A 15,755-nucleotide genomic window follows, 5' to 3' on the forward strand; every position below is an offset into this window, starting at 1 on the left:
ACCGCACCATTCATGAGTTGCCATGACCTATCTGCACAATGACTGTGGTCTGTCTCCATATCATTACATGATATAATTATAAAAAAAGAGATGCCATTATCAAAAAGAACAATCAAAAAAGAACTTGTCTCCTCAGAAACCACCAGAGCAACGTTCTGAATGAGCAGTAATACTTACTGATGTGTTTATTAGTGATATGATTAATACAAACCCATACTCCTTGTTTATGCAAAGAACAGCCCATTTAGCAAATGCCTTTTTTTGCCTCGGGTGCAAGGACTTGGGATTGTTTTTAAAAACATTCCACCAGAGAAGAAATTCAGCAATGAAATTAAAATTACATCAACTATAAACTGATTAAATTTAGTAGAATAAATGTACTCAATCCTACCTTTACAACATATTTATTGAATGGACAATTGCCATTTAGCAATGTGCTCTGGAGAAAAAGAAACCTCATTTACCCGATGAATTGTATGCTAGTTTAGCATCTTGAGGAAGAAGTTGATCACAATATGTAAGTTCATTTCACAACAGAGCCCAGTATTCATAGGGAGTATGCTTATACTGTTTGTTTTACATGGTTACCATCTAGTGCCTATCACCGTTGGAAAACACATCCTAGTTTTGTGGTCTATTCAGGAAAATATAGTCCCCTTGACTGCAAACTGTGGAAATTTTGCAATTCTTCATTACAAAAACCTGACAGGGATGTAGACTCCTTTAGAAAATGGGCTTGTAGGACTACAGAGGGCCGTTTTCAGCAAAATGATTATTCACATCCCTTTCTACCACCATAGATTTTGAGTATTATCATATACTGACACCTTCAACCTCCTGAGATATAAAAACCCAAAGCATTTCCTAAGTAAACAATCTGAAGGCTAAGGAAGTCTCTACCATTTTCTAAAGAAAGTAATGCAGTGGAATGAATAGTCTTCCATATGGCAAATCACACATGATTCGGCAAGTTTCTTCATCAGTCTTTGTTCAGATTTTCCTTTCAAAAGAGTGTTCTGAGACACTAGGAACTGTATTAGAAAAATACAGTATCATGTACATTCTGTACCTCATAAAAGCTCAGGAGACTTTCTCTGGTTAAATACTACCCTAGAACTGAAAGGTTGTATTATTTCTGAAAACATTTTTACCATCAAAAACATGTATTATGCTCCAAGGAGGGAAACTGTTTTAAGAAGTAAACATCTCAAATAATGTAACTGAATGAACATTATAATCTACTTTTTTAATACTACATATTAATGATATGACTCCAACTGGGAAAGCATTAAAATGAACAATTCAGATTGCAAGAGATAAAAGTGTTAGATAATTTTTCAGATTTAATGATATGGTGGTGACCTATTACTCAATCCCACTTTTGTCTGGTTTAATAATCACCAGATATAATGTGGTCCCAATAAATTTCCACAGTGATTGAAGGGTGTCAAGCTAGAAACAGAGTGATCATCATGAAACAGGAGTAAATTAGGTTTTTGAGTCAGGTGCCAATAAACTTCATTTCATGTTTTGTATGTCAGCAACCTGTCCATAGATGGATACTCAAACACAAATATTTTTAAGCTGTAGTAAGTGTTTTACAATCAGATATACACAAAATTTGCAATAAGTTAGCTCACAGTTACATAAATTCAGATAGACATACCTTCAGTAATCTGCAGGATTAAATAACCATGTATCATTCTCTGCTTTTACAATCACGTCTCATCACAGAGATATATGACATTTATTTCCTTTAACTATTCTTTTTCTTTCCTAAAAATATAAGTTTTACAGGTTCTGACATTTAACTCATCTTTACTAATAATAGCTTGGCAAAACTTGTATATTTAAAAGTATTCTGTATTAAATCTGTTCATCCTTACCATCACAAGTTGGGAGTGGGTGACTCCACCAGTGATTTTTTTCACATAGTAAAGGCTCCTCATGACTCAGCCTATAACCTGGATCACAACTAAATGAGACAGTGGAACCTATAGAGAAGTCGTGTCCATAACGACGTCCATGCACTGGTATGCCAGGATCCAAGCAAGAGTAAGTATTAACAGTTACACCTAGTTAAAAAAAAAAAAAAAAAAAGGAAGAGAGAATAGTTAATAAAGGACCTATAGATTTTTTTTTAAAATTAATTTAAGTAATTGGTTGATTGGTTGTGATGGTTGTGATGTGAAGGCTTCATTATTGCACATTTACAGTGAATTATCTTTCCTCTCTTCTTCTCTGTGTTACCATTAAAAGTTACTATGGATCACAGTTTGAATTCTTCACTGTTGCAGAGAAAAATAAGAAAAATATCCCATAATTTACAAGATCCTGTTTTGATCCTAGTTTGATCCTGTCTCATAACATTAAATGATTTTGTACCTGATACTGGTATTAAAAAGCTTTGATGATCACACAAAATTTTTCAGTCTTTATTTTTTCCCGATCAAAATTTGCTAGCATAGCTAAAAGTGTTTACATTTGTGATACTTATATTTTAAATATTTACATAGATCAATAATATACATAAAACACACTCATACCTAGTGTTATTTGACATATGAGACATTGAGAAGATGAATAGTAGCAAAGAGTAAAGAGAAGTTGACTTGATAAACGGGAATTTCAATGTATGCTAAAAAATTAAACCTTTCAGATTATTTCCCAGTGAGCTATTAATACATAAAACTCATATAAAGAAGTCAATTATATAATAATAATAATGAAAAACTCCAACTGTCTACAAATAATACTGAAGATAATACATTATTAGATGTATTCAGTGTAAGATTTTTGAATGGATGTTACTCCTTTTATTCCTACACAGAAGTCATGAAGAAATCCTTCCTTACAAAGAAATTAATTGTGGAGAGATCTAATTAGCATAAAAGTTAAGAACATATAAAAGATCTTGGTTTTCAATACAATATTTTAGAAGAAATGATGAATAGGAGACCATTGATCCTTATTGTTTGTATTCCCAAAAAGGAAAACAAAATTGGATTGCACTGGATAATGCAAGATGAGAAACTAGTAATAATTAAGAAAACAAACAAACAAAAAAACTAGACTACTATGTATAAACAGGGGCTATTAAACATAAAAGAAGATACTGAAAATTGTTTATTTTGTGTACAAATGGTAAGAATAGATATTTTCCTTACTCTCTGATAGTATAAATTAAGCTTTTGTTCTCCACTAGTATAGAGAACTGTGGGGTGTGGATCAATTTTACAAAAAATAGGATTGTATAATGAAATTCAAGAATTTATTTATTAAGAAATTTCAGGTTTCCTTTTCAGCTTTATTTAATTGAAACTGTTTATTATTTGTAATAAGTGCAGATTTCCTCTTTTTGCTGTTCATATTCCCAAAGTATAATTTCTATCATGTAACATTATTTAGTCTCTCTAATTTAGTGGTCTTGATTGACAATCTTAATCTAGTTTTCCTGATGTGTTAAGGTAGCCTTCCTTCAAACCTCAGAATGGATGAATATTTAACAAAATCATCACTTGTTCATAATGTAGAAGATGATACAAATGGAAGTTTGTGGGTGACTGGTAGGACAGGTAATAATTTTGGTGTAATAAGAGATTTTTTTTTTTCAATAAACAGCCTGAATTTCACATTCACTGGCATTCAACCCAATTTTTTCTGGCATTATCACCCCCATGCATATTAGTTTTAGTATCCTTATAGTGGCCAGGAATAGTGAAAATTGCAAAAAATAATGTTAAAAGAAAGGAACATCTGGAAAATTTTTGCTGGTAATTCAAACAAGTAGAAGTACAAACAATGTGCCTATGACCTTTACTATGTAAATAAGATAGTGATTACAGTAACAATATTATTTCTCATATAAGTAGGAATTATTGCAACAGAAGTTATATTTAGAAAGACAAAATGTAAATTGATTTTTAGTATTTCAACATAAGAACTTTAATAATTCATAAAGTATGAAATCTTACAAATACTTTCTGCAGCATAGTTTATGTGACTACAATATAGACATAAGAGTATTCCTATGTCAGAAAAAAAATCACGTAGACAGATTTTTAGAACTCTAAAAATCCATAATCAATCAATTTCATTTCTTGATTTTCAGGTCATCGTGTAAACTACATTTCCCCCACCTTCAGTTAGAGCTTTAGATACATTAATCAGAACACTAATTCAGTTATTTTCTTAGATTTTCATATCTTCCTGATCTCATGTTTTACACCCACAAAAATGCATTGTATAAAATATAAGACTATTAAGACATTAAAGGAGCCACCAGAAGAAAGGCATTTGCTTCTCATTGTCATATTTTGATTCTTAAAGCACAGAGTGGTATCTCAATTACATTAAATATAATAAAATTCGTGGTCATCCCTTGTGCAATTTAACATCACTAAGTCTTTCTCAGATTGGGAAATAACAGGAATTTACCCAAGATGACATTTGTACATGACTAGGGTAAGCATTGAAGGTGAGGAGAAATCAAATATTACAACCCAGAAGTACTTACTTTCATAGTGAATTTTGAATCCATTGTTGGAACGACTGTTATCAGTTGTAAAGAGAAGATACATGAAATTGCTACTGCTAAACAGGAACTGTGGGACCTGTGTACCATTGTAAGAACCCAGAAGTGGAGATAACAGGTTTGGTCCATCATGAACTTCCAAAACATCATAATTGAGCTCAGTCTGAAATCTAGAATCATGGAAATATACAGAGGCACAATTTTAGTAGACAGTTAAAACAAATTCAATAAACACATATTTTTAAACTATGCACCTTTCCTGATAATATTTTTTCTTCCACATATCTATTTTTCAAGATCAATGAAATAATATAAATTATCCTATATAATTTATACAATAATAAAATTTCAGGTTAGTTCCTTAGAAAGATGAGAAATAAATTTAAACTCCTTGAACTGGTTTGTATAAAAGCTAAAACCAGTTTGTCAATAAAGATTAATATCACTTGCATATGCTATTTTATAACAAAATTATTTTTTTAATAATGAATTAAATTATATGGAGGGTATGTTGATGCATTTGGCAAAAAATCAAGATATTTTGTATCATCAAAGGCTCATACTCTTGAGTTCCTACCTTACAATCATCTATAAGCAGGGATAGAATTACTTGACTTGACTGTGGTGGTTTTCTGCCAGCTGACTCAGTCCAGACTAGTGACAGAAGGTACTTGAAAAAAACCCACAGCTAAAAATCTTTTTTAGAAAGCTCTAAAAAACAAAATGCCTGTTTAGATACAGTATGTAATGTATGCTCTCCCTGGCAAGGAAAAGCTGAGTGTGACAGTGCTGCTAGATATCTCCTTGCTTGTCTTGTTTCAGATGGTATCAGCTATTCCAAACACCTGTTTGGTATTTTGACAGTGGTTTATCTCTTTCTTGCTATGACAGACTTTAGATCAATCATACTGCTTTATAATGGACTCTGATGGATTACTGAAAAACCTTTTCAGACTTAAAAAGCAAGAATTAACAGCAGGATTTTATAAGGACCCTTAGATGGTCTTAATTCTTGCTCTGATTTACTTAGACGCCTAATTCAGCTTTGTGAAATCCATTCAAAGAACTGCATGAGTAAAGCCAATGTACTGAGTTCCTTGGTATTTCAGTATTTATGTCCCATAAGTCTGAGCCTAAAGATCTAAAGGAGTCTGGCAAAAGACAAGACAAATTAAACCTACAAAACTGTTTTTCTTTTATTGATGTTCTGCTCCCACTAAATAACGTATAAAAGAGCACAGAACTAAAGTAATAGGGAGTTACAGAAATGAAGTGGGATAATCCTAGAAGAAGGAAAACTGAAAATTTTTGGGTTTTGTTAGTTCCCACTGTAATTCACAGTGGCATGCTGCTAAACTATTAGGCAAAACCTTGCTCTTTCCAATACTTTTTTTCTTTTTTTCCCAGCAATCTATACAACACAGGAGAAATCTTGGAAACAGATCATTTAGTCTTGCTCAGATTTCTTAGCTCCTATATCAAAAAGATCCTTGAGTCAGAAGGTGTAAAAAACCATGAATCTTATAAATGTAATGCAACTACCAGGCCACTCAAGTTAAGTTGAAATTTATGTTTAATCTTGAAAGACATAAAGGAAATCCTCTCAAAACTACTTAGACTATATGTATCACCACAAACAGCAGAAAAACATGAAAATGATAAAAATTAATAATCACCCATGAAAGAAAATGTAAGAACCATTTTTAAGTGAGATGAAGTGAAACAAATTTGAAGAGAGGATTATGTTCAATGCTTTTGCTTGGTCATTTGGCTCAAAAACTAGTAAATTTAAATTTAGTTTATAAATTTCATGCTTAATATCAGGTTTTTTTCTTCAATATCTTTTCTCTAGATGCTCAACACATCTGCTATATTTATATACATTTTTCCCTCTGGTGTGACAAAATAGTAGGGGCTTTTAGGAAACTGGGTAAGAAATACCCTGTGCTCATTTAAGACTCTTCCAATGTTCCTTCCTATTTAATTAATCACTATTGTTAAATTAACCTGGATGTCTCATTGCCATCTGGCATCTAATCTTATGGAGGACTCACAGGCAGACAGCCATGAAACAAGTTTTAACACAGGAGATGCCACGTATGCTTTTTTTAGGAGGACTTATTTGAGTAGATAAAGGTGCCTGAATATTTATAACACACATCTTTGTTTCTAAGAGACACCCTTATCAACTCAACGCAGTGTCAGGATTTCCTGCTGCACAGTGTATGCTCAATAGACAAACGTGACTGGTACTCCAATCAGTAGTTTGCTCTCAGCTTCTCTCACATTTAAATACTCATAATTAGGCTTCATGATAAACACTTCATTACAATCAAGAATGGCATTGCCATTTCTCACTTCTGTCATTTCAATTGAGCCTAAAATTATACTGATTTAGAACAAAATATCAACAGATTATCTGTCTTAGTTATGCTTGTAGAACAGGAATAAACTTTAAAAAAATGCATGCACAATCATATAATCATATATGACAAAGATATTTTTGCATGCCCAAAGAACAAAAATTAATAGTTTTTTTATTTGCTTTGTCTGTAGATCTCCTTTCCTCATGTCTCTGTCTCCTTGGCACAGGAACACTTTAGGGTACAGTCACTGAATGCATTACCTTGCTCCTATACGATGTTGTTAGAGAGAAGATGTAGGAAGATGGGAAGATTAGAAGGAAACTATTCTGCAAGTGGGAAACTTAGAAAACCCAAAAATTATTTAAAAGTTATAGACATGTACTATAAATATTTTTCTCTGACCTAGAAATTGAAAGTCTTTCAAACAACCACACATATTGTGGAAGTTTTGGTATTTGCACCAATAAAGGCTAGAAAAAGTATGTGTGTTTCTCAGGATAAAGTTGAAATGCAAAGAACTGGACAAAATATGAGGGGTTTTTTAATCGTATAGGAAAGTCATTTGGCTATAGGTTTTAAAATGTGCATTTCAACAAAATTATCTTTTTCTCTTAAGAAAATGCAGCTGAAAATTTGCAAGCAGAAGCAGCAGAACAAGGGTAGCCAAGACTAGAATGAGTCTTAAAAAAGCTAATGCATAAATGACTCAGAAGGCAAATTTAAACTATGTAAAAAATAATAAAGTGTAAGTAAAAAACATGACTGTAGTTTACAAAATGTTTTCTTACATTACACTATAAATTTTAATTTCATCATTTGATTTATAGAATAACTTTTTCTTTGCATCCAGACATGTAACTATATATATATCTAAGTGCATCTGTGTGAACATACGTAGCTGTATTTTTAATACGGAGATATATCTCTGTATATATAATATTATATAATACATATATAAATATATATATATATAGCAGTACATATAATATTATATCTCAGCTATATAATACAGAGATACATAAGAGTACACATTTATTAGTGAGTAGAGCCTCTCTGGATTGCTGCATCTGAGCAATATGCAAACTGGAGACCAATTTCTGACAAGTGACAAGAGTATCAAAAAAGAGCAGTAATAGGAAAAAAAGTGTCATAAAGAGGACAGAAGCTTCCTCTCTGATCTGAAGGGACCATATCTTGTTCTTTTTGATCTTACTTACAAGAGTAATAGAGGTTGTGCAATTTTATGAAAAGGCATTAATGTATTAAGAACAAAGAATGTATGCAAGAGAGTGTCAGATTTGGTAAAACTTGTGCAGAGAAAGAAAATGAAGTTGGCATTTTATTTTGCAAATATAAAGGCAAATGCTTTTTACTTTGAAATTACTGTCCACATCAAATATTCACTTTAAAATGAATTGCTGAATTAAAAATCAACTATTAGAAATTATAGTATTTTTTCAAAAATTTAACAGAAGTTTCAGCAGGAGAGAGATATTAATTTTTTTATTGTATTCTAATTGGCAAAAATTTGGTAAATCATTATTTTAAGTGACATACTAGTGATTTTGGAAGACTAGCTTTCATGGGATGGTAAGGATAGAAAATAACTGAAGTGTACGTATTATCTATTTTTTGATTTTTCATATTGTCCCATGAACACTTTAATATAGTGTAACCTATAGTACTAAAAAAAGGTTTTAAAAATCTTATCAAAATGACAAATTTTGCAAAGAGAATATGAATTTCATCCCTTGCTAAAAACAACTTTCCAATTGTATTAAATAAAGAAATACCGTCTTTTAAATAAAGTGTGAACAGGCCTAGTCAAAACATGCTGTATGAATATCAGCTTAAAATTACATGTATGATATTTGTACACTATAATTTTGAATATCAGCTGTACATTTTTACTGGATTTTAATTTTTTTTTTAATATTTACAATTAAAAATCATCAAAAACGTAAGAAGAATAGCAATCCTTGTTGCATTTTTTTGTCTTGTTCTCTGATAGAGTTCAAATTAAATGCCAACATCTTGCTACTATGAGAAATGTAAGGTGCTCAGCACATTTCAATCCTTTGAATAAGGAAGGGACCTTAGTAACAGACATCAGTCTAGGAAAAAGCGGGATGCTGCAGTAATTAGGAGACACTGGAACTCCATCCTGAGAGTCCTTTCCCAACAATAGCTCAGCTGATATAATAAATATTCAGAGTGGGGAAAATTATGACTGAATTTAATTTAGTTTTCACAGCTGATTCAGATTTTCAGATTTGAAGATTGTGTGATTTTGAGAGAAAAAAATGAACTTAGCAATTATAACTCCTCATATGAATATAGTTACAGGCAAATGAAACATGTTAATATTTAAAAACAGGCAACATTTTTTTACTGGGCTAGATAGGTTTAAATACAAGCAAGAGTGTAGAAATTTCAAAAGGTTTTCAGAAGGAAATACAAAAGATAGTGTCTGCTCTGTAGGAGTTTCCAAAAGTCCTACGTGGTAATACAATTGCTTGATTTTAGAGATAATGCAAATTAACTTGATGATAAAGCTAATAACTCCAGCTTCCTTGTAAAAACTGGAAAGAAATTAAATAAGAAAAACATAGCCAAGACCTTTCAAATGTAATTTTGATAGAGTGTCCAGGTTCAGCTTCTATCACCCACTCACAATTCAAGGAATCTTTATAATATCCTGGCCAGCCTGGAGAGAGGATTACTCCACTTGGAGATGAAAAATGCCCACCACATGGAGCTAAAAATGAAACAAAGAAAAAGGTAAATAATACATATTTATTAGATATTCATATTTATCACTTTCAATATAGGACAATTCAAATTAACAAATACTGAAAACCCAGTTGCAGGAAGATGAAATTGCTTCAAAACAGACAGGTTCTGTGGTGTTCAGAATTAGGTGGAGATAACTGAATTAAGACCTTAAAATTATGAAAGAAACTGTTCAATACTTCTGAAAAAGGTTTTTTTCCTACTATATTCTTATGTGTGTAATACATTTTCCGAATTAAAAATCATAAACAAAACATAATCTCTACAAAGTATCATTATTTTTGCTTTTAATTGTGGACAGAGAGATCTGAAAAACTTGATAAAGTTTCAGCTGAGTTTAAAGCTAGAAATCAGTGCACTGTTATTCTAACTTTGACATCACTGAATCCACTGTCATATCACATATATTTTTCTTGGCATGTTGGCAGTTCAAATTCCTCATTCATGAAAAAGACATACTTACCATTCTTAAAAGATTAGTTGATATTTTTTTATTTGGAAAATATATATAAATATTGCAATATGTACTTCTGCAAGCAGTACTCATGTAGAGGGGAAAGATCACCTGCCTCATCCTGCTCAACAGTTTGCCTTATCCATCCCAGGATACCACTGACCTTTGCATCAAAGACACATGTTTAACGTGGTGTCCACCAGGACACCCAGGGCCTTTTCCACTTGCACAGACAGCAGAATCATGTTACTCTGCAGGAAGAGTTTCATAACACTATGGTTCCAGTGGCCTTTATGCATACAAGGCTACTCAAAAAAAGATAACCAAACAAAGCAATGCCACAGTTAGTGTCACAGCTGACTGTGTATATCACTGTATATTGCAAAGTTGGAAAGGTCTCCCTGTACTGTTGACAAGCTCATGTCTCTACTAAAAACAGTGTAAAATACACAACTCTCTCTGACAAAAAACATGGCTATTTATTGCATTTCTCTTTATGGTTATTTCACCTAGCAGAGCCTGCAAAATGTTTTGGTTGCTCATTTTGATGAAGTAGAACAGTACATATCATTGCCTATATTATTCTGAACTTCTCCATTACAAAAGAAAACACACAAAAAGAGATTAATTTTGCTTTGAAACAACTTCAAATTGAAGACCACGAATTATAACACATTTATCTGATCTTCATTTTTCTCAGGAGAACACCAAGGTCCTATATTAAAATGATGAATTGCTGTAAATAGGTTTGTTTTGGGTTTTTAGGTTTTTAATTTAGGACATCATGCTCCATCTTTCCCTACTGTGTAGGGAAAAGAAAGGTTTTCTAGAAGTTATAGAGTTCAGAATTCAGTATGTTGCAAACACTTCTAAATATGCAGATATACTTCTTTTTTTACTCACTGATGGATTCAAAGTGGGTGTTTCTCACCTTTTATCTTAAAGTCTTTTTTTCATACTATCTTCAGTAAACAGTGAGTCAAACAATAAGTTATTTAAACTCATATTAACCTCAGAAGGTTAGCTCTAGAGCATTTATATATCTATATTTTATTGTATATAAGGACTTTTAAATATTCATAATACATATGGAGTCTATAAACTACAAAATATACTGACAAGAATAGGAACCAGATGGCCTTTTTCTGAGCCAGTACACCCCATAGTTACAATACAGGATTACTAAACTTGTACAAAGTTCCATATTTGCACCAAATTTTCATGACAAAGGTTGAACTTAGAATACAAAAAGCTCTAAACCTAAATTACAAAAATATTCCTATGAATAGTGCATTAAAAATAATCTACACGGTAACACTGACTAAATTTGGAATACTATCTCAATTTTAGTTTTTAGGAGTGTTTTGCTGCCAGTTTTCCTGAAAGAAAATGTTTCTTATTTGTCCTCTGATTATGGCTCTTTGCAGATAAATATTTAATGGATTTTTTTTTTTTTTTGACTTTTCACCATTACATGCTGATTTTATAAACCCAGGAGTACTTCCCTTCAGAACAGCTGAGCTTATCTTAAAGAGCCTTGATTTTTAGAGAATCAAACTGTCCAGTCATCGTGCCAAAAGATTGTTTCCCTAACCTTTTTTACACTGATTTTAATCCCCTCTTCTTTCTCATAGTCCTATTTGAAAGCTGTCTGACAGATTTATACCCAATGTTCATGTGTTCAAAATGAAACTCTAGAAATATAACACCTGTGGATCAGATTATCATTGTGTATGGACGACTGACACTTAGAAATATTCCCAGTAATTTAAGATTTTAATGTAACAAATGCAACCTTATGTTGAAAATGCAACCTTATATTTTATTAGCAATGCTGTAGAGATCCATGAACCTTATAATAAAGAAAAGGTATTATAGCCTATCTTCTCTAGTGAAGCTGACACACCTTATGTCTATGAAACAACAATCACAGAAAGTAAACATGGATGCAAAGCATATTATAGGCAGCCACACTAATGTATTAAAATTGTTCAAATTTTGTCAGGAAGGCAGTTACATAGTGTAAACAAGAAATAAACTGTTGTTTAAAGTAAAAGCTAACAAAACAGAGATTAAATAATAAATTTTATTTTTTAATCATTACAAACAGCTGAATTATTTTTCCCCCTTTAGGTACAAAGATCCTAGAATACAGACAAGCAATGAAGCAAAGATTATATTTTACTGTCAATTAGTACAGACATGTCCGAGAAAATATGCATAACACTGTGGTGGTTTTAGAAGTACTTAATTTCTATAAAAAAGAAAAATCAATTTCTAAGAGTCTTCCCCAGTCTAGAGTCACTGTGGAAAGAAGAAACACAAGTACTGCAACAGAGAGGTAAAACATAAATTTTAAAACTTACATTTTAAGTTTTAAACATAAACATAAATTTTAAGTTTTAAACATCAATTTTTAGTTTTTAAGACCATAGCCAAGACCCCAGAAGAGATCAACATCTACATTCTCATCTAATACTGTATCAGCAGTAACAGAAGCTTTATGCTATTCATTTGCAAAAAAAAAAAAAAATCTCAACTTCATTTGGTGACAATTTGAGATGCATTACATCAAGTTCTCCTGATTTAGAAATATCATACATACCTCCACACTTAGGAATAGGCCCACTCCACATGACTTTTCCATCCATTAGCATACACGTAATGGTTTCAGTTCCTTGTGTTTTAATAAACCCTTCTTCACATATAACTGAAATTGAGCTCCCCAGCTGAAAGTTGTCACCAAAACGCCGAGCATTGATTGGCACTCCAGGATCAGGGCACTCGTTATGTCCAAATGCTTTTTGACAGAAAAAAAGAAAAGTGGTAGAAGACATAGAATTCTTTCAAGGAAGATGACATTTTAAATATTTTGTTCGCTAGTAAGAACAAACAATTTATATTAGGAAACTGAAGGGGAAAATAAGAAATAAAAAACTTGCTCAACAGCAGAAAATGTAAAACAGTATAAATAATTCTTTAAAATACAAAGTTACACTAGCATGGATCTCAGCTTAGATAGCTTGTTACTGGCAGATTTCAGCGATGGTTAAATTCTCCTTTTCCAACTACACTCATCCTATTTAACGCTAAAATGGGAAAAAAAAGTTCTTTCAGAAGGGCAGGGCAAGCATCTATGTATGACACAGAAACTTAACTCATCTTTTGTATGTGTAATTCACCATCGTACCATCTGAGCCATACTGACCTTCATGGGCTTGATCCTACCATAGTTACTTTTGTTTCCTGTATTGAGAGCTGGTGAACAGTGACAAAAAGGGTTATGTTGACCAAAGAAAGAAAACTTGAAACTTTGAACATTTCAAGTTTAGGTCAGGATACACTGAAAAAAATTAATCTCCCTGTACATATGTGGATACTATGACAAAGACTCATGTCTTTTAGTGCAGATTAATACCTTACCTTTGGAGAAGACAATTTTCCTAACAGAAATGAGAAAAGTCATATTTATAGTGTTATCATTAAATGATATGTAATAGTTAGTTATTGTATTTTGTTTTATTGATAATGAATACTACACATACATCTTATATTTTTTTAAGCGTTGATTTTTTCAGTGCGAATATTCACATTCCTCACATATGATGACTTCAAACTGTAGCTTCATAAGTATGTTTACATGTGGAGACATCAGAAAGGACTAAGTCCTAAAAGGATGATTTTCACTTTTTTTCCCTGCAGTTTTAGATGTGGCTGAGAGACAAAACATATACAAATGCCCTAATGATTTTTTTTTTTAAATAAGTAGTACCTAAATAACTTAGTAGAAAGATTTCTCAGAAAGTATTTTAAAATCATAATAACAGACAAGAGAAAGCATTTATTTATCAACATTTTGACTTGGGCAATGCCATATATATTGGGAATTAAAATAGTGCTTCCATTGAATAATTGTCTACCATTCAAAGATGGCATTAAAAGTGATGCAATCCCATACTTTTTCAGAGGAATTACAAAAAACTTTTCCAATTCTTTGTTCACAGTCATCATCTTTAGGGAAGGCATCGATTGCCTGTTTTTCTTACTACTTTCAGACAACCCAGAGATAGATTTTCAATATTGTTTTCTATAAATGTAGATAAATGTTTAGCTTGCTTGTGAGGCCAGTTTATTAAGGTTGAAAAATCAATTCATTGCTCTATATTTCAGCTTAGGAACTGCTGCCACTGCTGCTCCTATGTGATCAATTTTACTGCACAGAATGACTTTGGGAGGCAAGATAGTGAAAGACAATCTGCCCCACAAACAATAGTCACTCTTAGCTTAGACTAGCTGCAATGATGTTACTCAATGAGCAAAATTCCATCTGCAGATACTTCTAAAAAGCTTCATAATATTAAATATTAGCCTTAGGCTGAAAAGAAAAAGAACACATGGGTATATCATTAATTAATATTTTACTAATCATCAACACATCAAGAAACCATAGAAAAGTTCCTTATGAACTATTACAGGTAAAGAGGAGATCCAGTTTTCCTGACATTTATCCTCCTCAACTACCATGACTGTACAGGTATATTAAGCAGTATCTGGAAAAGTGCCAAGAAATATAATCACAGCAAGGGTGATATTCTGCTATTAACTCAGAAGGATATTAAAATATGCATTTTGCATTAAAAAAAACAAACAAAAACACAGAAGGGAAGGATCTGCAGAGACCTCATGAGATAGGAAGGCAGGTATGTTGCTAATCACAGCTCATCTCATCTGAAGCCAGCTTTGAAAGATCCTTTCAAATAAGGCTAGAAAGGAGCAATCCACTGCTGCAGTTAATTCATTTGGTGCACTGCCCTACCAAGAGTTTTACCTGGTAAGTATAGCAATAGCTTTGAAGTAAAGGTAGTACTTTCAGAAGAAAATAACAGACAAAAAAAACAAAAGTAAAGAGAATATAAAATAATAATATATTTAATACTAAATACTATTGTGAAAGACTATTTGAAGTTATGTAAACAAGGGGTGGCTTATTCAGTACCATCACATATAAACTCATACTTTTATAATACACTACACTTTGAAGAATTCTAGCTTGAGAAGTACTGAGACTGAAAAAGAGGCAATTGGCAGGAACAACATGAGGAAACTGGCAGGAAAAATGTGCTGTGATGAGCATATTCTAACACAGCAATAAACCACAACAAATCAGTCTTTAGATATAAACCCATCATCTGGGATTGTCCATGTCTTGGTCCACTGAGCTGAAATGATTGGAGTAATTAGGCTGATGTCAGAAGCCCACAGTTTGACCTTTGTCAGGCTGCTATGTAATTCATAAGGTTTTTGCTAGCACAATTAAACAGCTGTAATGAAAACAGTAACAAAAAATATCTACATAACAAGAAACAGCAGGTCTAAGCTTATTCGACATATTTTCCCAGCACTTCCTATACCCCAATCAATGAGGAAAAGCTCAAAGAAGTCCACAGCTGGCATAAATCAAGCAATCTGGAAGATGGTCTCCACCTCAAAATACTCATTCACCTGAGCCCAAAGGAAGGTTAGCATGAGTCTGGTTTCTGGAATGCCTGTTCATGGAGGACCTAGCAACTTTTGAGTTTCCTCTGCATTAACTCCTCTATCACATGGC

At 32.3% G+C, this 15,755-nt stretch overlaps 1 protein-coding gene across 3 annotated transcripts in view; it reads right to left on the minus strand.

Annotated features, from left to right (window-relative positions):
* CSMD3 (CUB and Sushi multiple domains 3) overlaps positions 1-15,755 on the minus strand; it is a gene marked incomplete at its 5' end in the record, with an annotated part of 578,503 nt that overhangs the window by 224,857 nt on the left and 337,891 nt on the right. For all 3 annotated transcript variants that reach the window (XM_083859670.1, XM_083859669.1, XM_083859668.1), the window contains 4 exons: positions 1,887-2,075; positions 4,517-4,704; positions 9,520-9,658; positions 12,753-12,947. In XM_083859670.1, coding sequence (XP_083715796.1) covers positions 1,887-2,075; positions 4,517-4,704; positions 9,520-9,658; positions 12,753-12,947 — 711 coding nt within the window. The remainder of the gene's footprint in view (positions 1-1,886; positions 2,076-4,516; positions 4,705-9,519; positions 9,659-12,752; positions 12,948-15,755) is intronic.

Source organism: Zosterops lateralis, assembly GCF_965231275.1.
Source record: "Zosterops lateralis genome assembly, chromosome: 1".
Lineage (NCBI taxonomy): Eukaryota > Metazoa > Chordata > Aves > Passeriformes > Zosteropidae > Zosterops > Zosterops lateralis.